Below are 23,781 nucleotides of genomic sequence, written 5' to 3' on the forward strand. Positions count from 1 at the left end.
ATTAATATATCAAACGTAAGATCTGCTCTGCATTCATTGATCAAGGCAACGTCTGAAAAGAAAATTGAGGTTAGTTGGAAAAAGTTTGATCGGTCTGGAAACAGGCTGAGAAAGAAAAGCTCCTCGTGTTGAAGGCTGAAGTTTGCTGAACACACAGTCTGCATGAACCCCTCATATGTCAACATGGATTTATCACTTAAAGCACATCGAACTTCTACAGAATAGTATTTTTTAAGATTTATATTTCCTTTCTTTCCAAAGTTGTGACCAAAATTCATCAATTTTGCAATTATTAATTAAAAATTGACGTGCAGTTTCAGTATTTTCAGTTTCCAATCTGTTTGGAATAAAGATTAACATCAGACACAAATGGCCGGGGATCTTGGGACTGTGGGGATTGGGGATTATAATCCTCCTCTCTCTGTTTGATTGTTGGGGGTATTATCAGTGTCCAAGCTGGACTACCGCATGGAATCACCAGGGCACTTGTGATTTTCCGTGCTGTGCTAGGATCTCTGCTGGTCCTCTGGGTCTTTGACTGTTAACCCTCTTGCTGTCAGACAAAAAAAAAATCTAAAATTTATACAATTTAAATGCCTGGCAGCTTGGCAGTCGTGAACAACTGATATACAAATTCAGCTGCAGTGATGTCCAAGAGCTGGAGGACATCTGTGCCATCGCAGAGTTTGGCCCACCGTTCCGAAAAGAACAGACAAACATGTTGATTCATTATTTAATGGGGTGGACGGTCGGGGTTGACTTATGCGGCCCTGCTGTGATGTATGAAAAGCCTTCGCAACACCTGGCTCAGGAGAAACGCTCACATATGCGGTGATTAATGAGACCAGTGGATTGGTGGTCTCTCATCCGCACAAATCCAAAACACTGGTCGTCATAGACTAAGAAAGTGATTGACAGCTATGGCCTCGGAGGCCAGTTAGTGGCAGCTTTTCACCATAATTGAGATCATTCACCATATCTAAGCCCCATTAATCTCATACTCCTAAATTATAACTTTGCAGCGTCACAGAGGCCACTGGAGAAGTTTTACAAAAGTGATGTGATTTTGTTACTTTGCTTTTAACCCTCACAAACCTGCAAAGATTAAGAAACACCTGGATGTAGTTTTATATATCTAGCAAAAGTGTTATACATCATGTGATTCAGTGGAATGCATTACCTTTGTGTGAACGCATTACCTTTGTGTGAACAAACTAATATAAAATGTTATATGTTGGTGTTTTGGAGCTCCATGTGAAGTTTGGTGAAAATACAGCTCAGAGAGTTCTGGGTGATGACACTAGGGGGCACAGTTCCAGTACTAAAGGCCTAATGGTACACCCACGCACATGTGAGTTAGCCTTGGTTATGGTCATAAAGGGACCATTCACCTGGAAAGCGGGTATTTTCACAATTCAGACAATTTAAGGCTTGTCTTTAACTTTTCAAAATATATGTAATGTAATGAGTTACTTTGTTGCTACACTCATTTTTTTTTTTTTCACTTTCCTAAACATGGTGAGTTGTGGTGTTAGCCTTGGCAGAATATTGCGCTCTCCACGCACTCTTCACATTGTGACACGTCTTCTTTCAGTCACAATGATGAAGGTACATTTCTGGAATCACAATTTCACATCAGATGTTTATCTGTGAGCAGATTTTAAACTTTCCATCATAATAATATCAGTTTCAGGTCATGAAATTGGGATAAAAATCATTGCAAAATATGAAATTCCTGTTTTACCAATCACTGCAAAGTTGTCTTTTTTTTAAAATTTTATATCATTAATCAATTGTTAATGTGATGAGCCTCCCGAGCAAGCGTGCTTCTTTCTTCAGGTATTTGCTGATACACTTTCAGTTGAACCCTGTACACAGGAAATAGGACAGGTCTCAGTGTTTGTATCCATCATCCAGCCTTGGTCACCTCCGCAGTTTCTCCTCTTAGACTCACCGTTCATTGCCTTCCACTCATGTGTGTAATTGCAGCCAGGCAGGTGTTGTCTCATAGCGTGGAGGAAAAATGGCAGGTTTTTACGATTTTTCTCATGTTTGTTGTGAAAAGTAAAACGCTTGTAGGTGATGAGTGTGCTGCTGCTGTGGAGGAGGAGCAGAGCCCAGGAGCAGGAGGCAATGGGAAGGAATCTTCCAGCCTAATCTGATTCATGCCACTTCTCTCCTGACTGAAGTGTTTGTGTTTATTGAGACATTTATTAAACTGAGCATGAAATGCAAGCAGTTTCTCTGGCAAGGACACAAAAATGCAGAGGAAAATCTGTCTGTTGGCCTCGCGAGCAAGAGTGAGATGAAATTGCTGGAACAGCCTGGACAAAGTATTAAATGAATAAATGCATTGGAACCAAGTGCCAATCTGTCTCAGTTATGAAATTCCAGTTGTATTAATTTCTTCTTCTCCTGTTGTCTTGCACTTTTATTTCCCTTGTTGACTCTGCTGCATATTTCCAGCTGATTCTTGGAAAATGGAGCCAAGGTTATTATGTGTGATATTAGTAAAATGACTGCTATTTAAAATGCACCTAATCAAGCATAGAAAAGGATTCTCTGTGGCTTTCCAGCAGGTTTGCTTGTCTCTGTGTTTTGTTTTCGGTTTGACGCGTGAAAATCATGAGCCTAATCATCGCAGTCTGCTGTAGCTCAGCAGCTCCTTGTGGTGCAGCCGTCAGGTAGAGCTCCAAGCACCAACCCTGTGTGCCACATCAACAGAACCACACGTTGTGGGATAAACAGAATATGTGTGCGCCCTAGCATCACCTTTTTTTTTTTGTTTGTTTAAGTCCGCCTGGTGATCTCCTGCTGCCTCTAGTGACACACTACCAGTTTATGTATCTGCTCCGGTAGAGTCGTGCCAGCTCTCTGGGTCTGAGTCACCCTACGGCACATGGCATCTGATGCCCCTACGCTCGCCCACTCTCACTTCCACTTTTCCATTCCCATGCTGTCTTTTCCTGTGGCCCTCCTCCATCATCTGTGCCGCTCTTGTGCCTTTGTGTTTTGGTTGTACATGATTTAGCTCATTAACCTTAATTATTTTACATATGGCATTAGGGCCAGACATTTTTCACAAGTATAATAAGGTTTTAGAGATCAACATAAAAATGAAGGAGTGCTTTGAAACCACTGGTCAGTCGTGGTATTTACGAAGTGCAGTCAAGTGGGGAAAATGCACAGTGGTCGTTTTAAGAGAGAACTCGGTGAGGACGAAATTGCATGATGAAATTTCATAATATATAAAACCTGATTTTTTAAAATGTATTGTTATTCTGGCTCCGTTTCTCGGTTAGACACATTTAGAAAAACTTCTGTCGCTACTTTTGTCTCACTTTAAAATTGTTAAAATTAAAATTTGTTTTTCAAGAGAAAGAGATAGGAGAAAGGTTTCTGCATCATATATACTTCAGCTTGTAATGTCTCTGTGTGTTGTAGTTCTTTCTCAAAGTAACAGATATTAACACGCTTTAATTAAACTTCAAACTAGACCAACGTTGAACTGATTGCTGATTGTCTGAAAACAGCCAGTCAGAACTCATTTCTATTCACTCTGCGTTTTTCCGCTTGGAGGGAGGATTGGACATTGTTCCATTTTAACTGATTTGTGTAGCGAGTGTAATTTGGTGCAGCTTTAATGAATTTAATGGATTAATGGACCAATTGATAAAACAAATACTGCACTCTATGAGTAAAGCTGGCCAACAGATGTAGCAGTCGCATGTATACAGTCTTTATGCCAGAAGCTAAATGAGCCACTTTCATTACATGATCAATATGTCTCAAACAATAATAAATATTTCAACTTAGGCCTGGGTTGATATCGTGCAGTGGAAGTTTAACGTTAAAGCAGAGATGCTGAGAAAGGCTCCCTGTGCTGAAGCGTTTGGTCCATCAGCCGGCTGCCATTAATTTCACTTTCCTCTTCGGACACACGTGTCTTCATTATGATTCATTTATTACATCTGTGGGTGTGCAGATTTATGCTTCGACTCGTCTTGAGCTTTGGCCGCACTTTGCCAAGAAGACAGCTGGTGATTCTTTAATATATAGACACAGAGGCAACATCATTATTCAGCAGAATTAAAATCTGTTTTATTTTTATTTTTTCACCCATGCAGACATCCCAGCTGGACATCTGGAAATAATAGCTGACTCCGAAGTTCCGTTGTTCCCAAATTAACTAAATTAAACAGTTTTAGCAATATGTAGTTCACTGTAAGATACATTAAGAAACTTTAAGGGATAGTTCACCCAAAAATGAAAATTCACTCATTATCTACTCACCACTAGAGGGGTGGGTGAAGTGTTCAACAGAAAAACAACTACTCCTTCCAGGTGTCCGTAAGCCCCGACATTCAAATTTGACTCGAAATGGCATCATTTCCACCATGTTTTTAGCCTAAACTTACAGACACTTGGATGAGACCACAGGAGCAGTCTGGAGGCATTTAATGTTTTTTTTTCTGTAGTTTTTTTCTGTTTGAAGAATCGGTCACCGTTAACTTCAATTGTATTGGATTTGATCTGCAACGCTGTTTACCTGCAAAAGTGTTTCAGGGGTAAACACAGCAAGAGTCAACTATTGTTTTTAGATGTCTAGCTGGGGTGTCTGCGGGTTTGTGAGGGAGAATTTTTTTTTTTTTTAAATACTAACCCCAAAAAGATGTCAGAATTTTTGCATCAAAATATACCAAGTATATACCAAGTATATACCAAGTATACCAAGATATACCAAGTATACCAAGATATACCAAGTATAAAAATATAGTTTTTGCAAGTGTAATCCTCCTAACAAAACAAAACATAATCTCCCTGGCGGAGGTAATAACTAATTAAAACCAAACTTATCAGAAACATGAACACTTTAGTTTATTTTGACCATTCACACAAATGTGTACTGAGATTTTTTTATGGGGGGGGGGGTTGGTCCATGTTAACACATTTTTTAATTGCATATATTTATTGTGTTTATTTATACTTTTATGTGAAATAAGATTTACTGAATAAACTTAACTTACATGTGGAGACACCAGGTGTGAACTGACAAACTCAGAGCAGTGCAGTTGTGATCATCTCACCAGGGACGGATGTTAATATCAGGTCTGAACAGCCTTTGAAACTCAGCAGGCTGCTCTGGAGATGGGATGGCACACAAGTGACGGTCACATGGCTCTCACTCTGTGCAGTCAGAGAATGGGGGGGGTGGAGGGAAGAGATCCGCAGATGAGCGAGTGGAACTGATGGAATTGGAGCTGCAGACGCTCAGCCACTGCCCCTGATTGCAGCTCTTGATAAAGAGACTATCTGATAGGCAATCAGAGCTGTGGCCCGAGAGGATTTGAAGTTTTTGTTGGACTATGGATTGGCCCACCTGTTCATCTGGTCTCCCATCTTTTTTTTGGAGAGTGCTGATGGGATTTTCACAGCACTTGGGGATTGATGCGTCTCCACTGGTGTTTCAGAATTACATGTATGGGAATTGTCACAATCGCAAGTCCAAAACAGAAACAAGGGTCAAGCAAACACACAATCAAGGAATAATGCAAACATTCCAATTACAAGAGAGCTTGTAAATGTTTATGCCTCCACGCCAGCAAAATGTTGATGTGCTCTGTGACCCTCACTTGTGTGGGAGGGATCCCTCACTTGTGACTCTCCAGTTAAAAGTTTTTCCTCAATCTAGTTGAGGCTTAAGGACGGACGATGCTGCACCCTGTACAGATTGTTAAGCCCTATGTGGCAAATTATGATTTGTCAATGTGGGCTTTACAGTTTGATTGACTGCTTGTTTTCTTTGTGTTTCTGCAGAGTGTGTTCGCGGTGATGTTGGGGCCTTTCGCTTTCTTTAACGCTCAGAAGACCAAATATCTGCAGATCCTCACCTCATTCATGCGTTGGATTGGTAAGAATTCTCCCTCACTCCTACACATCTTTCAGTTTACTGATATGTTGAAGGTTTTGGTTGCTACAACCTATTTTTCAACCTACACACATTTCCATTTCCTTGATGCCCACCCTCCCCCCTCACACCCCTTTGCCTGTGTGGCTGCCGTGCTCAGGTCCGTCCATCATGGTTTGGTCCTGCTCTATGTCTTTGGTCCCCATCTCCCCTCATTCCTCAGCCTGACAGGCTTGACAGGCCGTCCCAAGCTTGATTGGACTGTCACTCACAGGGCGTCGGACGAAAATAAACCGCCCGTCCTGGGCCCCGCTGTTAAAATCACAACACCACTGAATCATGGTGATCCCGTCACCCCCGCACAGGCGCGTGCCAGATCGCAGAAGCAACACACAACCACAGCAGCATCAAACGCACTGTCCGCTGGCTGGCTAAATAACACAGGGCTTTCAGCGGCACCTTTCACGCTGCCTCGCCTGTCCTCATCCTCCCATGGCTCCCTATGCAATTGATTGTTTGAGTCGTTTGTGCAGGGCTCTTTAAAGCACTGGCTGATGATTAGAAATGGCTCCAGAGGAAGCTTTATGTTTCCTCCATGTGTTGGAGCGATAACAGATTCAGAAGAAAGATAAATAAAATCAGATTTGGATTTTAAAATACACATCTCATTTAGCGACGGCATCAGTTGCAGCAGATCCGTTTGCAGCATCACAGGGAAATGAACTAACTCAAATCAGTATTCTTTGAACGCTTCAGTCTCCTAATGGGGGTCACACATTTTGGTTACTGGTATTCTGGAGTACAGATGCCGAAAATTTGGGAACCTATAATTTAGTTTACCTGTCTGATCATCTGACTGCTCGTTTATTTTTATCACATCATGCACATCAGTACTAACAATGAAATTATTGCTCTAGAGCCCAACCCAAATAGATAGATCTGGGGCTGACACTGATAATGGAGATAACTTTTGTGCATTGTATATTCTGTAATATATATCAGATGTGAAAGGCTCATAGCGACCAATTTGATCATCCAACAGATAAATTGGTTGCACTCAAATTATTTCCTCTAATTTTCCTTTTCCTGTTGTGCATCTTTTTTGTGTAGTGCAGAGAATCAAGTGCATTGGAGGCGGTTTGTCTTGTATATGTATTGTTTTTTCTGAGCCTTTCGAGTATAACAGACTGCACTATGCTTTTATGGCGTGGTTTCTTTCCAGAAATATGTATGTGAGTCTCTTTCTGGACAGCTTCAGTGTGTTAGGATGGATTTAAAATGCTGTGCTGTTCCCAAAAGCACTATAACCGCCCTGGAGCAAGTGGCTCCAATGTCCTACAGTACTCCCCTGTTTACACGTGGATCACAGTTTGTTCCTTTAAATGAAATGTTATATGCTCAAAGGTGCTTTGACAGATGTTTTACAGCTGCATCGAACATATGACACATTTTAGGAACCACCAGCATCAACCACAGAAGCCCCTGCTGCTTTTAAAGCTGTGAAAGGTGTTTAGTTTGCTTTAATACAGGAGTTGTGACACTCCCTGGATAAGCCTGGCGTCCAGCATAGCATGTCGCACGAACCGGGCTGCCCCATGTGGGCGACATGGTGTGCTGGACGCCAGGGTTAGCAGCTGGCTGATGCATCAGGGCCCTGCCTTCTGCCCTCGGCTGAGGCCTTATCACGCTCGTTGCCACTCAACTGTTGTCACCTTCTTGTCCAGTGAGCCCCTATTTTTTTCTTTTAGCACTAAACATGAGTGATGGTGTGACTGCCTGCTGCTTGGCTATCTGTAACATGCTGGGACTTTCAATGTGACGCCTTTTGCACAACCACAGACTGTAAAACACAGAACTCCCGGCTTTCAGGAATTTCACGATGTAAAGCCATCTGTAGACTTTATTACAAATTCATCTTTTGACAAACTTAGAGGGGATTATGCTCTCCTGGAGCGACAAAGAGGTAAAACTGTCAAGCAACATTTCAGTTTTTGTCCGTCCATACTACAACACAGATCCTGAGTTTTCAAACTAAGACGGGAGCAGCAGAGTTTTCAAACTTCTCCGTTTTAGTCGCTTGAAAACGGAGTTGTCGGAGGACGGCAGGTGTAAATGTAGCAATAGTGATCAGTTTTTAAACTAACATGTTGTCGTGTGGATGTAGCCTGAGTTTTTTACAGATTGCTTTCAGAACCTCCACTTCGCTGAGAGAATGAAGCAGTGCTTCTGAGGCTCAACAGGTAGTTTATATTTTTAACTGTAAATCAGACAATGGTACTCTAGTGGACTCCCAGAATGAAAATAGAGAATGAAATGAGCATCTTTAAACAATAAAATATAAAAACAGTAAAGGGGTCAAATTTTGTTAGGCGATTTGCTCAACATTTATATTGACACATAGTTTGCTTTCTGTTAAAAAAAATAAAAATACAGACTCTTTAAGATTATATTTGAACCAACACAATTCATTTTATGGTCAAATAAATGTGCATCATTGCATCTTCAAAGGATAAAGGATGTGAAATAGCTTCTCTGCACCAAGAAAAAATAATAACTCCAGCGTCTCACCATCCATCTCAGGCTCATAGTTCACTACAACATCGTATAAGAGGCTAAGAAAGTTCCCGAGGGGATATTCACAGCCGCCTGCTGCCATTCTAAATGGGTGAGAGAGGAACCTATTGTTTTTGAAGGTCAGCGGGACAGTGGTGGCTGTTTGAGCGGAAAGTTCAGTTTGTCCAGAGCATGTAGCTCACAGGGGGATGGTGAAATGTGAGCAGCTCTTAATGAACCGTACAACAGAACCTCACAGTTCAGAGGTCCTGTAAAAATTACATTTGAGAAACACCATCTTTTTCTGTCTCTCTGTGACACCCTGTTTTTCACTCAAGGACGAAAGGATCAGGCATTTTTCCAACCAAATCTCTGTTGTTGCAGGCCCCTGTCCTGTATCCCTCTGTATTGATGTTAGTTTGACTTCCTGCGGAGATGAGTTCCAGGGTGATTAAGGGAATGTGTAGTTGACGTCTGCGTCGGCCAGAGAACTTGATCTATAAGATCTATACCCTGTAACTAAGCTTTTAATTATGGTTGCTGACCTCAGGGCCTTGTTTACCCCAGAGCTGCCTTCATTCCTGGGTGTGAAGGGACGAATGAGAGCTGCACCTGTATTTTGTCTATATCGCTAAGGTCAGAAGACGCACAAATACAGACGAAATGAACCATAATTGAAGGCTCTGTCCGTTTTCGTATACGTATCTAACGTTGAGCATAAGTGAGCCTGTAGCGCACTCTGGCCACACTGTGGTAGATTTCAGCTGGCATTGATGTTTAAACAGTTCAATCTGCCAATTTCAACACACGGCAAACATGATTTAAATAATTTTTATTTGTAAATAAGTGATAGATAAATAAATGACAGATGTTACCTCCTGCCTTATGTTTTAAAAGAGTATAAAATAAAAGTATTATCGCATAAATAGATAGAGATACTAAATACAAACCACACATTAATGATTTTAACAATTGCAGGTTTAAAAAATCGAAGGAGCCATTTGAGTTCAAACCATGATCAAGTCCTTTTTTCACATTTAAAATATGTTAGTTTTTTCAACAGGATGTTTTTTCTTGTTTGACACAACCCCACAAAAGTAGACTTGATTTTATGTGAATGTCACAGATAAAATTTAAATCACAAGAATTATCCTCAGGTCAACTAAGTCGGAAACAAATATGGAAACAAAACAAATAATTGTTTTCTTGATTTATAAATTTTCTTAATTGATCAATTGCTTAGTCTATAAAGTAAGTAACTTTTTTAAGTGGCTTATTTTGTCAAGGCAACACTCTTTTACAAAGTTCCTTCATTACTCAGTTCTGAAGTTTTTCTGCATTAATTTCCCATCAGTTGACAAATTGTCCCAACAAATTGGAAATTTTAGTTTTATCCCAAAATAAGATACCGTGTTTATTTGATTATGACTTTCAAATCGATGACAAAAAACCCACCCTGTGCATCACAGGAGAAGAGGACTGTGTCTCATGGAATAACTTAAGTTATGAACAAATAATTAAATATCAACAAAACAAACTTTTACTTTTTACTTTAATTCTTATGCTTGTTCCTCATCTTGCCGGTTTTAGAGGCAGCAGCTTTCTTATCTGTGGATCATTTCCTGAGCACTGGCTGAGAGAGGGAGCTAATTGGTGTTTTCATGAAGCTTTTCGACATGAAGCCGTTTACATGAAGCTTTTACACATGAAGCTGTTACATATTGCAGTGTCATGGAGTTTGGCTGCCTCTTCCCTGTGAACCTGAGCTGCGATGTGGGGCGTTAAACAGTGAGGCCGACTGCTGTGCTTCTCTGTGCTGTGTTTACCGATTGTCCTATCTGAGATCACACTAGTTGTCTCCAGGCAAGGCAGCCACTTATCACCCGGCCGCCCACCAGACACGACAGCGACAGCTCACTGTAGCTCTGCTCCTGATTTTGAAGTGACAGAGCTCTGCCACAGCAAGAAATCCCGAAACCCTGGCGAGAAGTGGGCAAAGAGCCGGCACTGCTAATTACCGCCGAGATTATCCAAGAGTGCTCAAGGAGTGTCTCTCTTAATTAATGATGGGATGATTGCTGAGCGGTACAGCCACTAGAGGGGGAGATGTTCAAACTGGCAAACGAGGTGAGAAAAAAAGAGCAGAATCTTGTGCGTTCTTAGTTTTTTAGATGCATTGCTGAGAAGTCCTTGACCTTCTCACTATCATCAATGAATTGCTCACGTTTAAGTGTCCGAGTCATTCTTTCCAAGGAACGGGCCCCCACCCCCTCAAAGCTTTCTCGAGCTCCGTCGCACATGAGATTGATCACCTCTCACCTTCTACCATTTTCTACTCATTAATTGAGTCCAGGGATCCCATCTCTTCTGAGATAGCCACAGAGATAGTCCTTCTCCATAGGCATTCGATGACTCCTTCGAGTATTGAGAGTGTCTGCCAGCCTTGGGTTAACAGCTACAGCTTTGTTTGCCACCAGAGAGAGCACAGCCGTAACAGTCTGCTGCGGGGGGTTGTTAAGTTGAGCCATTCCTCCCAAGGTCATTCCTGTCCCCATCCGGGTAATATAAATCACAGGCTGCATGATGGACGACCACTACTTATATGGATGTGATCTGTGGCTGTTTGACACCTCCTCAATATATATTCACTTCCCGTGTTCACATGTCAAGTGTAGCGGAGAGTATCTGCAGAGCCCAGCGTGTCACTTTGAAAGTGCATGTAATCACCATATCCTGACAGATATCTGCAGAAGTAAATGTCTCCCCGCGTGTGAATGAATGACTTTGGTGGAGGGTCTCTGGACACGTGGGGGCTGTTGCTATTGGATTGTAGTTGGGTGACAGATTTCTTCAGATGGAATTACATCAGGGAGTTGGTGGCATCTCTTAAAGAGGCTTTCCCCTTCCTGTCAATCTAGAATAAGGAAGAAGATGATGAAGGAAATCATTATAATCATTATAATTATAATTCCACTTCTATGTGTTAGTGGTCTCAGTATGCATTTGAATGTGGCTCTCACCTCTCTCTTTAATGAAGCCTGATCTAGGAGGCCATTCGGAGGCTGCGCCCAAACTGATACGTGCATCACTTGAGCTATGTTGACATCTGGCATCCATAGTATTTCAGAGTTTTTCAGGCCCTTCAATGTAGAAAATTAGGAAACATTACTTGAAAATGGTATTTTCAAAATACGTATTCTTTCCTGTTTCATCACGCACCTTTCACATGAACCTAAGGTGTTTAATGCAACATGGGTAATGACTTCCATGTGTCGTTAATCTGTTTTTCTATTGTAGCAGCCATTGTGCCAAATTGTTCTTGTTTTATAAGGTTACAACTGCCTGTATGTGCAGGAGACCAGCAGTCAGTCAGGCAGCCTGCGACAATGCCCTTGGCCTTGAGCATAGAACAGTCCCTTAAATTCAATCTGGCCTTATAGCTAAGCCAACAAAACGATTCAGATCATGAAATAGTAATCCCCTCTGAGGAAGTTTTCTTTTATCAAGATCTATGAAATATTATCTGAGAAATTGGTGAAAAACGTCAATAAACATCCTCTCACAATATAAAGAAAGTAATAGAAAGAATCCTATATCAGCCCCTTCGTCAGGATTCACTAATTTTAATTGGTTCTCTCTTGGCCCATGTCCTGGAAGGAAGTTTCGTGGAAAGCTTTTCAGTATTTTTTGTGTAATCCTGCTAACAAACACATTGGGGGGAAAACACAATTTTCGTGGTGTATAAGTATATTTGAAAAACTACAAAAGAAAAATGAAAAAGAAAAAGTTAGTAAAAACCAAGGATAAAAATATCAGGCAAGAATTAAATTCCATCTTAAAGACTCATGTAGCCAATGCAGTTCCTTTTTTGGAACCAGGTGGGAGACTTTTGTATGAGTTGCAGGGAATGAACAGCGAACAAAGATCATTTCTGATAAGAAGCCAAAACGCTCGCGTGGACGGACATTGTTTCCATTGTAGAATGTAGACTTTAAAAGTAAATCGCATTAATATGGATTGACTCTATAGCACCACACTCCTTAGTTTCCTTTGTCCTTCATGACAGTTGATGTGAGCTAAAATGCATTTGCTTCATGGCGGCGTCGTACCTCAGCACTGAGATTGATGGCTCCAGGTGCCATGAGTGAGATTAAAGTTGTCGCAGGTGTCGATGGTTCCTCCACCGCATGTAGAAGGATGCAGCTGAGAGTCAGTGACAAATGAGCACATTATGAAAAGCTTTATTCTCTGGGCTTTGTTCTCAGTATTCAGCTTCTGTCCACCATCTTGAGGTGGTTGAGGGGGTTATTTGCAATATTGCTTCATTATCCCCCCTTGTTTACATTTGCACTGGTAGCTAACCGGTGTGACACAGGCTCTTGCAGCATTTTAATCTTGGCTTAAGTTGCCAAAAAGGTGCCCTGCCACCCTGAGGTACTTTTAATTAAAAGCCCCATGCTTGTTTCCTTCCTGTGCAGCCTGTGAGTGTTGATGTCAAGGAGGAGAAAAGCTTCCTTTCGCCCGTCCTCTACCTTTTCTTCTCTGGCAATACAGCAGAGCAGACAGGTGGCTGCGCTTGCTGCTTCACACGAAACTACTCTTACTGACAGAAAGGTGGGAAGAGGATGAGAGTTTGAAGGAGAAAGAAGACAGAGGGAGCAACGGGAGCAGACAGATGGGCTGTAGCGATCTTTAACACATTAAAGATGATGTGCGGGAATGGAGAGTAATGCAGTAAAGGGGCGTCTACAACATAGACAACAGTAGGAGACAGTTTTATTGCCACAAAAGACACAAATTCAGTTTTCTGGAGTTTGCCTTTCACATATAAAGAGTCCAAGCGGAGATTGTCGTGGTCAGACACGTTCACAACAACAAGAAAATGTCCGGAACATTCAGGCAAGGGGAGGAGCTTGGGTATACCATGTAGGAGGTCAATTCTGCTGCGGAAATCAGTGTTTTTGTTTAAAGGATCGACACCAGCGTTGGCCTTTAAAGCCTTCGAATCTCGTCTTTCCAAGTTGACGTCTTCGTCAGTTTCTCCTTCGTGTATGGCTCCTCTTTTTCATCCCAAGATATTTTTATTTTTCCAGTTTAGTGCCGGACGCATTTTAGAAACGTCATCAACATGCCGACTCGCTCGCTGTGAATTTTCTGGACATTTTCCTGTTGTATTCTGGTATGGGCTCACTCGAACATTTTACTAGGGGACTGGCAGGAAAAGCTCCAGAGCATGTACTCAGACATTTCCGTTCTCGCATAAAGCTCCTCCGGAAATTTTCAGGAAAATATCCGGGTTTCATTGCAGGTCTGAAAGCAACTTTTTGGGACTATTTCAGAAAATGATTTGTTAGAGGAAAAAATTACAAATCGTGAGTCGTCTCACCTTCTAAAACATGACAATTTACTGTTTCAAATTCTCGTAAATGAGAGTAGAAAGTAGTAATATTTCCGTTGCAACCCTACATCTTCTGAGTCCATGTCATTGAAAGTTGGTCTGCTGCCAAACAATTTGACCTCTCTGTATGAAGGAGGAGTGTTTAAGGTCAGAGTGGGGGGGATGTTGCCCCCAGAGCTTTTCCCAGAGCCAAAGATACCATTGGATCGAGGCCAACGACGCATTAAATACTGAACACTTGTGCAACAAGTGAAAAGACTTTGGCTCATGACATGAGTGGGTGATTAGATCTACACTGATGTGAGTTTAAAGAAAATGTGTGAAAAGAAGAGGCGGCTTGTCACTTTTAGCTACTCTTGTTTATCCGTGAAAATAATTGGTCCTTACAGGGGTGTTTTTCAGACTGATTGTGCAAAATAATCCACACTGAAACAACAAAACACAGTGGGAAAATGGCAGAATACTGAATATTTCGATCTGTTCATCCCAGCCATTATCTAAAGACAATCGGGACAGAACATCTGGTTATTCTGCAGAGTCTCGACTCGGTAAACCTCTGTTCTGGTCAGCACAGGAGCCAGGATAGAACAGGTCTTCATATGTAATCTACAAGTTTAAAACTTAGTTATCAGTTATCAGGAGGATAAGAAATCTGTCCATTGCTCTACTGAGATATCTCACTATGATATGATTACACAGTTGTCTGATCAAAAACAATAAATGTAGGTTATTTATAACTATGGTATGTGTTTGGACGTATTGACATTTTAAATGAATGATCCCCTTACTGAAACACAGGTCCAGAGTATCTCAGTTTTTTTCTTTCCGTCTTTGATGTTTCCTCCTTTGTTAATTTTATGGATCGCTTCTTATTTGTTATTTGTTACTCTGTGTTGTCTCTGTAAAGTTATTCCCCCGTTCTACTTCTTTGTTATAATAATAACAATAATAACTGTTATTGTTATTATTTTACTGGTGATGATTCGTAGTGATACTATTGTTTCTTTCTTATCTCCCACAGATAATATCTCCATTATTGTTATATATTTTTCCCCCCAAACACTCACCTCAGTGCTGAACGCCTTTGTCTCAGATAGTTTCTCCTTCCCTTCGTACACCCCACCCACCGCCACCCCCCCCGGTAATTGTAATGAATTTGATCCTCCTGAAGTACATTAAAGTGCCACTGCAGGAGAAACCAGGAGCTGATTAATCAAACTTTACCTTCCCACCTACTCCTCCACCCTGATGGAACACTGTGACCTGCACTGGAAACAGAAACTCTGCTTTGCTCTGACACCGCTGCATTGGCCCTGAAATATTACCATCAACAGCAGCAGGGATCTTTTAGTCATGCATTAAACCCAATCCCCAACAGTGTGTGGCAGTGTATGGTATAGAATCATTTTCTGCATATGTGTGGCAAATCATGGTCAGTGTCACTGCCTAAATGTCACCTCGTGTTTAAAGGACAGCTGTTGATGAAAGTTGAAGGGCTGGCTGCGAGCCATCGAAGGGCTATGACTAACTCCTGGTGTCACGGGCTGATTGAATGTGTGTGGAGGTGAAACGGCTTACTGGGTCACATGACCGTCAGCCAGTAACAGGACTGCACCCCACACTCAGTGTCTCCTTTTGAAACGCTCCTGCCGGTTGCCAGAGAGGCGTCTCCAGAAATCAATTTGAGATGTGAACATCATGTGAACAGCGGGGAGTGGACACAGATGGAGGTGGGGGTGGTTCCCTCCATCTCCACCTGGCTCCAGTGACTTTATGTTGGGCCAGCAAATGATCCATAGTGTTTTTTTTTTTACAGTCGATGTTTCTGGGGCAAACAGATGGAAAGCTGTTACACACTGGGAGAATGAAATTTATCCACATGAGGTGTGTTCAACTTGATGTAGTTTTTCAGCAATAATATCATTATATAGGTTCATTTAAAAAGTTTGTAAGGATACTTTTTCTAAACTCATTTCAAACATTATAATGCAATTCAAACAATTCACATTACAGAGTCAAAAAAGTGACTAGAGGAATTACAATTTTTCCAAAAGTCAACAAAAAGCAAACTTTTTTGCAGTAGCTTACATATGTAGACATTTTCTAAGCATCAGGAAAATGGGAAGTGAAGAAGTAAAATACATTTTTACTATGTTTTATATTAACCAAAGTATAAACCTTTGCTCCACTTAATTTAATTGTTTATATATATAAAGAAATAGTAGTATAAGTTATAGGCAGTGGATAACCTGGAGTTATTTATTTTCTGGACATTTTTATCTTAACTAAAAACTGCTTTTGAACATTTTGTTTGAAATGTGGTCAATTATCAGAGTGCTGATCCCAAGAAGGTGCGAGGGTTCATTTGGTGATATATTTTGGTCCTAAAGCAGAGACATGCGTAAGATACAGACAGTTGTACACTGGAGCAGCAGTACTAGTCTAGATTTCTGATGTCTGTGTCTGTGTGATCTGTGAAAATAATCGGTAGAGAATAGTGGAAAAAGGTTGCGAAGAGGCGGCTGGATTAGAGATGAGCTAAATAAAAGGATCATTTCCGGGTTTGGCCTCAGGATGACCCAGGACAGCTGTTATATCCCAGCCCATCAGCTCCTTGTGGTTACACTGCTGCTAAGCTTTTTCTTGATGGCAAGAGCATAATAATTCAGTTCAAAGAAACACACCTTCTTGCATGTTCAACAATTGATTCTGTTGTTCAGTGTTCTGGAGTTGAGCTTCACTAAACTTTGAATAAACTGGTGAACAGCTCTTTGGGCAGCAGCGTTGGTGCATCTTCAGCAGTCGGTCTTTACTTAACCCAGCTCAATTACTGAAGTTCACTTTTACAGTAGCCACAGGCTAAGGAAACAGACCATTCAAAAGAGTCAGGTTCAGAACGACCACCACACAGGTACCACCAATAATCACATCAGGTAACATAATGATAATGTTTTTAAAGAAACTGGTAATTCAATGTGTGTACAAAAATGACCTTGGTGGGTGGCTTACAGATATGTTTGATTTAAATTTGTCATTTGATGCAATGAAAACATTGTGAGAAATATATAATTGACAGCTAAATGTACATGAAATTTGTGTTTCTGTGTCACAACAGCATTAATCTTGTCTTTTTATGTTTGTTTTCTTCTTTTGCAGCTTTTACCATGATGATCATATTGGCTCTGATCCGCATTAGCAAAGGCACCGGTGAGGGCCGCCCACCAGTCGCCTCCTTATCCGGAGTCCCCAACCTGTTTGGGGTGTGCGTCTACTCCTTCATGTGCCAGCACTCCCTGCCCTCCCTGGTGACGCCCATCTCTGAAAAGAAACGAGTCGGCACCCTGGTGTTGGCGGACTACACCCTCATCCTGGGCTTCTACGTCCTCCTGTCGTTCACCGCCATCTTCTGCTTTGACAGCTCACTGCTGCACGACATGTACACCCTGAATTTCACAGACAACTGCGATGTGTTGAATATTCCATGGCTGCGCTACTTCTTGGGCTTATTCCCAGTCTTCACCATCAGCACCAACTTCCCCATCATTGCCGTCACGCTTAGCAACAACTGGAGGACCCTCTTCCATCGTGATGGAGGCACCTACCCCTGGGTGGTGGACCGTGTCGTGTTTCCCCTCATTACCCTTGTGCCCCCGATCGTGGTGGCCTTTTGCACCCACAACCTGGAGTCCCTGGTGGGCATTACAGGAGCTTATGCTGGCACAGGGATCCAGTACATTATCCCAGCCTGCCTTGTTTATTTTGGTAGACGCCATCTGGAGCCCGTGATGGGCAGAAATGCCATCAACAAGCACCAGTCTCCCTTCCGCCACGCCTTCTGGGTGTGGTTTGTTTGGCTGTGGGCCGCCTTCTGCCTCATATTTGTCACGGCCAACATCATCCTGAATGACACCAAGAAATGAGAACTCATCGTTCCCAAAACTTTCAAAAAAACTAACAGTCGGCCAGTTTCTTTGTTCCTGTTCTCGAGGCCTTACTTGCTGTTGGTTGGACAGTGTGCCTTTTTTTTGGACTTTTGTTGCATAAATTCAATGTAATTTAGAGTAATTTATCAAATTTGTTAAAAGGGACCAAATGTCACGTGTTTATGTTCATTATAAAAAAGATAAAAGCTGGAATAGTACATGGAAATACTAAAAGGGAAGTTATTTAAATTAGCTTTTGTCAACAAACACCTAAAATATCTCAAGATATTGCACTTGTATAACTTTATAAAGATGGGGTCCAGTATGCTTCAAACTAAATAATTCCTCTGGAGCATGTGCTGTTCACACATGTATAAACTGCAGAAATGCTCATGTTTTCACAGGTTGTTGGTGTTGGACAGGTATAGAAATTGTCCGACACCGGAACAAGATGTGTCAGACACTGTTTAACTACGCCTTTGCTCAAATCTCCAACTATAAGAAAGTTAGGGTTGTGGTCCTGAATGATCCAATAGACCTTCAGCGCAGAATGTTCTAATAAAAATACATTAGAGCAATTCAAAGAGCCGAGTAGCGACAAGAGAAAGGGCCTGTCACATCCAGACTCGTGTCCGGTTGCGGAACTGCTTGGCAACAAAATCAACAGAAGAAGAGAAACGGACGCATCGGGGATGATAAGTCTTTCGTGGCTGACGTGTTTCCATTCGTCAGCGTTAGTGGCCTACGATCTCCTCGTCCCCCTCGTGAACAATGAAGCCCCGTGCGTGACAGATCCAGACAGACAGGCCTCCAGGAAGAGCTACATTTCTGTTTATCACCAGTAGTTCACACACAGGGCATGTCTCTCGTCTTCTTCTGCTCAACCCCCCCCCCCCCCCATGACTCTGACAGGCTCGTACTGTATCTATCACGCCGCCCATCACCTGACAAGTTAATCGTGATCTACAGCGCTTCTGCTCTGGCTGTGGGGAAGCCATCAGTGACCCAAAGTGAAGGCTGCTACCGGGCCCACAATAACTCCACAGCTTCAACGCCACACTCTGTGCTATATGTCCAATAACGCTGACTTCACTGACACTTGGCAGCTTTCTCTGGGTAGTGCCTATGTTAATGAACTCGTCTATTGCCCTCACATTTCCATCTTTGTCCCGTCCAATGGTCCTGTCTCTTCGGTTTTCCTTATTCGTAAAGTACCTCTTAAAGTCCCGGTATATAAAACATATTTTATTGATTATCTTTGGCGGAGTTTACAGTGGAGGTGCATGAAATCTAACTCGTGGTTCTTTCCCTGCATCTCGTTTGGACTGTTCTCTTCGTTCAGAGAAAGTAGCTCCAAACTACAGGTGACAAAATTAAAGCTAAAACCAACTTAAGTTGTTGGTAATGTGTCGTGGCTCCTCAGGCCACCAGAACAGCTTCAACACGCCTCGGTGTTGATGCTGGGACACAAGGGAACAGGATCACAAGCAGATAAACAATGAAAACATTCAGGAACCTCTACAGGCAACTAACGGACGAATACAAAAAAAACGTTACTATTATTATGTATCCTGAAGGGGGCAAGTTTATTACCTATTCTGCAGCCAGCCACCAGGTGGTAATTGAGACATTTTTGGGGAGCTGCCAAGTCGGACATCTTTATCTATGATATCTATGATGTCGACAGGACTGTTGTTAGATGGCGAAATGGAGGCTGACACAATGCAACTGCTTTGCATTAGAAGGTTTTGAAAAGGACATCGCTGCTGCTGCTGCTGCTTTCGCTCATGTTTTTTTCAATATGGCAGACGATTTCCTGACGTAGTCAGCAGCTGTGTCATGACCAGTGTCATCTTTAAGACTTTTGTTATGTGTAAATGAGTGGCACCAGTACTACTTTGTGACTAAATGCTCCTGCTGTGGATGACTCGACAGTGAACCCTCTTTCAAAGTCATTAAGACTTTTTTCTCTGCCATTGTGATACATATGGACAGATATAGCCACCTCAGCTTTTTTACAGATGCACGAGGGGATGTAAATTGTTGAACTGTACCGTGCGTGCAGTGCAGCTGTATGGAAGCATCTGCCTTCGTACTGTTTCTCAACTCAATCATCCAGGTTTCACTTGACTACATTTGTACCCCGGCTGCATGAGCGCTGTGTTCTGTGGATTTCCAGGAGCAACAAGATAACAAGGACGCTCTGTGGATCGAGACGCCGCTGTTGTAAATTTTAAATGTGATTTTTCAAACACTTGAGCACCGCGTGGGATGTTCCATTCACCTCTAGGGTAAACGTGGACAAATGAACCCAAACTTTCCTCCATGGCTTGATACCACTCATGGTATATGAGAAAATATTTGTGTTAACTTGCCCTTTAATTGTTGTTTTGTGTAACATCACGGAACGTAATGATATGATGGGACGGAAGATGGATTATATACTGATTCAAACCTTGTGAACAGATGATTTGAATCCTGATTCATACATTGTCACAGCAAATCCAAAGCTGTTGGAAATTATTTTATTTGAAATTTTGCACAAGGAGAGAAAACATAACCTCTTTGATAGAGGTAAGAACCAACATTTTAAATTTGGATAATGCAGATAATTCTCTACAGAGAAGAATATAAAATTGTGTGTGTGTAAATGAGATATTGATGTTAAATGCGTTTTAGATGACTCTTGTTTAGAGTTGTGAAATGTGCCTTTTTTTTTACCGTTAAAAAAACGAATTGACTCTGCTGTTTCTTTTTTATCGTCTTGTGAAAAAGCAGCTTATGTGAAAACATCTGCATGTGAGTCATTTCATTTATCTGACAATCGGTGTCCACAAATATCCCCTGTAACACTTTTTCTGCTTTTTTTTCTTTCTAGAATTTCAATTCAGTGAATTTCTTTTCTGTGACTTGTCTAATTTACAAATTTGTGCTCCTTTTGTTTACGATATGTTGTCCGGCCTGTGACTCTTGTTCAATTTATGTGGATGTTTACAGCTTTAATTGTTGTTATATTTGATTTTTAAATGTTTCACTAAGAAAATAAAGGCTTTATGTTCAACTGAACCTCATGAGCATTAGATACTTGAATTTGTTTTTGCTCATGTGACATTGATAACGACGACTGTCTGATTGAGTGTAGAGATCCTGCTGCACAGACACCAAGAAATTGACATTTAGAGATGAAAACCTTTATGGCAATGCACTGCAGAGCTACAGTAGATGGCCATTAGAATGTAGATGGAGCGGAACTGATTTTTCTCCCCCAAGTATCAATCCACCGTGGTTTGTGAGCTGCCATTTTGAAGCCTACAGTTTGACATTCTGTCCAGCGCCATCTTCTCTTTTTTAAAACCAGAGGTAACCATATTTTGAGGAGCAGGGGTGGAGCCTGCCTGAGAGCCTGAGGACACTGTGAGCCCACCTACACCTGGGAGCTGCACCCATTGGATGGTACTAGCTGTCAATCACACATGTATCTACACCTTGTTGTCTAACTGACTCTAAATGGTACCATGATTTACAACCTTTTTACTACCTGACACTAGAGATCAAGACAATAGACTCCTTAGGAAAATGTTTACTGATGTAATAAATCAATTAAGAAGTTAGCTAATTTTCTTGTTGACTTCTAAAGAAACAAAAAAATAACATTGGAGTTGCCCTCTGCTGGTCATGTGAGAGAAGACAGATTATAAGGCATGGTGGCTACACTTTATTTTTCTATATTTAGCACCACCATGTATAATATGTATAATAGCTTCAGTATTTTTGATTCCAGAGTCAACCAGAAACACAGAGCACACTTTTCTTTAAAAAGTTTAGTTTAGTTCTGGAGACAGTTGTGGAAGTTGTTCTGAGTTAAAGGGATAGTTCACTAAAAAATAAAAATTCACTCACTAAACTCACCACTATGCCGATGGAGGGGTGGGTGAAGTGTTTGAGTCCACAAAACACTTCTGGAGTTTCAGGGGTAAACAGTGCCGCAGCCTAATCCAATACAATTGAAGTAACTTGTGACCGAGACTTCAGACGTAATAAAACAACGAAAAAAACACATGTTTGCTCGTGCGGTGTCATCCAAGTGTCAGCAAGCCCCGAGATTCAAATTCAACTCGAAACGAGTTCATTTACACCATGTTTTAAGCCTAAAAATCCACCAAAAGTGGCTTTGCGGACACTTCAGTTTTTAGACTCAAACACTTAACCCACCCCTCCATCGGCATAGTGGTGAGTAGTTAATGAGTGAATTTTCATTTTTCAGTGAACTATCCCTTTAAGATTTTGTCTCCGTTTAATAGTGGTGTGTCCTGCATGGCGATCAGCTCAGTCGGCACTCGACTTCCATCCCTAAAACACTGTGAACCCACTCTCAGTTGAGCCCTTTCTGTGCTAATGAACCTCACAGCGACGAGGCGTGGGGGAGAAACGGAAAAAAGGGGTCATTAAAAAAACAGGGCGGCATCTGTCTGGAATTAAAAGAAAGCCATCTGTCATCACACGATGAGACTACACCTGGCTGATGATGAGTTCCAATGTGCTAAAACCCCCCGGCAGGGAAATATTAAATGTGAATGATGTTGGAGAGTAACAAAGGGAGGTGGCAGATGAGGACAATTGCCACTTTTAATGCCTCTTCTTGATGCTGCTCTTTCTGTAACTGCTGAGCGCTGGGTAAACCAGCCCCCAGCTCTGATTTAACGTATTCATGTTTCTATCTTGAAGTCGCTGTGTTTCCTGTCGCCTGAAATGAATGATTACACTGAGGCAGCACCGTGGTGAACACAGCCTGCTTGTGCAGCACGACAGTGGATGGAGTGAAAATGTGACCTGATAATGAGCGGTGAGCAGGCCTGAAAACAGGACGCTGTATCTCCAGTCTGTTATTCAGGTTTGCAGCGGCTGCAGTGTTGTCTGCTGCTGCCGACACTTAAAAAGGCTGCTTGATAGAGTCATAATCGTCTCCACCCCCCCGGGGCACACCTGTGGGGGCGAGCAGGTCTCACAGTCGCACCTGAACCAGCCAGAGTAAATAAATCTGGTAATAAAGCTGTGGGCCACAATGGACTCAACTGCAGATGGTACTGTGTGTGTGTGTGTGTGTGTGTGTGTGTGTGTGTGTGTGTGTGTGTGTGTGTGTGTGTGTGTGTGGTAAGTGTGGGTCCTCCAAGGACAATCTTGGGAGCAGTTCTCTGACTATACAAACGGCTCTGCAGACTTTCCATAAAGAAATAAACAGGCTGGAACTTGATCTGCTCATTATTAACCAACTAACACCTTTTTTATTAAGTTATATACCCCAAAATGTTATGATTCTCCAACACAGTATTCAGAATACGTTTGAGTCTAGAGACGATATGAACTCAGGGGAATTGGTAAGTTAAAAAACAAAGGTAAGCATTTATAATGAATAAATAAATAGGGAGTACATTTTTTGCAATAAATATAATGAGGAACTTAAAACTTTAAAAATAAGATGTTAAATAAATACAAAATTGACACATAACTATTTTAACTTTGTTCAAAATGCTGTAGAAAATCTATGTTACTATTATTACTGACTAACCTGAGCTTCAGACCTTATAGGGTGCTTCTACGTCTAGTTAAGCTGTCACAGCGATGACGTCAACTCAATCAAAGCCTTCAGGGCCCAACACCTCCCACTTCCTGGAAGAAAAGTTTTATTTTTCCACTCTATTGTCATAAAAAGGTCTGAAAAGAGAATAGATTTGAACTTAACAAAATGTGCAGATGCCCTGAATTATTGCGGATGCCTCCGACCCGCTTACTGTTGGTGAACGTTAAAGGGACTGAACCTTGAAAATGAAGAACATTGCACAGTGAAGCAAGCAGCATTAATGGAAACTCTTTCAGTTTTTCTTAAATAAAAAATATCAAACATCCACTCAGTGGGCAGATTGAAACCAATGTATTCTTGACTGCATTTCTGCTGCCGCAAACATAAACCTGTAAAAAACAATTATCATGAGCCATTTCCT

At 41.6% G+C, this 23,781-nt stretch overlaps 1 protein-coding gene across 1 annotated transcript in view; it reads left to right on the forward strand.

The window, feature by feature from the left end:
- tmem104 (transmembrane protein 104) overlaps positions 1–20,848 on the forward strand; it is a 53,172-nt gene extending 32,324 nt beyond the window's left edge. Inside the window, exons 9-10 of the mRNA XM_034592396.1 lie at positions 5,818–5,911; positions 17,016–20,848. Coding sequence (XP_034448287.1) covers positions 5,818–5,911; positions 17,016–17,779 — 858 coding nt within the window. The 3' untranslated portion in view covers positions 17,780–20,848. The remainder of the gene's footprint in view (positions 1–5,817; positions 5,912–17,015) is intronic.
- Positions 20,849–23,781: the final 2,933 nt, after the last annotated feature.

This window comes from Hippoglossus hippoglossus, chromosome 8 (genome assembly GCF_009819705.1).
Source record: "Hippoglossus hippoglossus isolate fHipHip1 chromosome 8, fHipHip1.pri, whole genome shotgun sequence".
Classification (NCBI taxonomy): domain Eukaryota; kingdom Metazoa; phylum Chordata; class Actinopteri; order Pleuronectiformes; family Pleuronectidae; genus Hippoglossus; species Hippoglossus hippoglossus.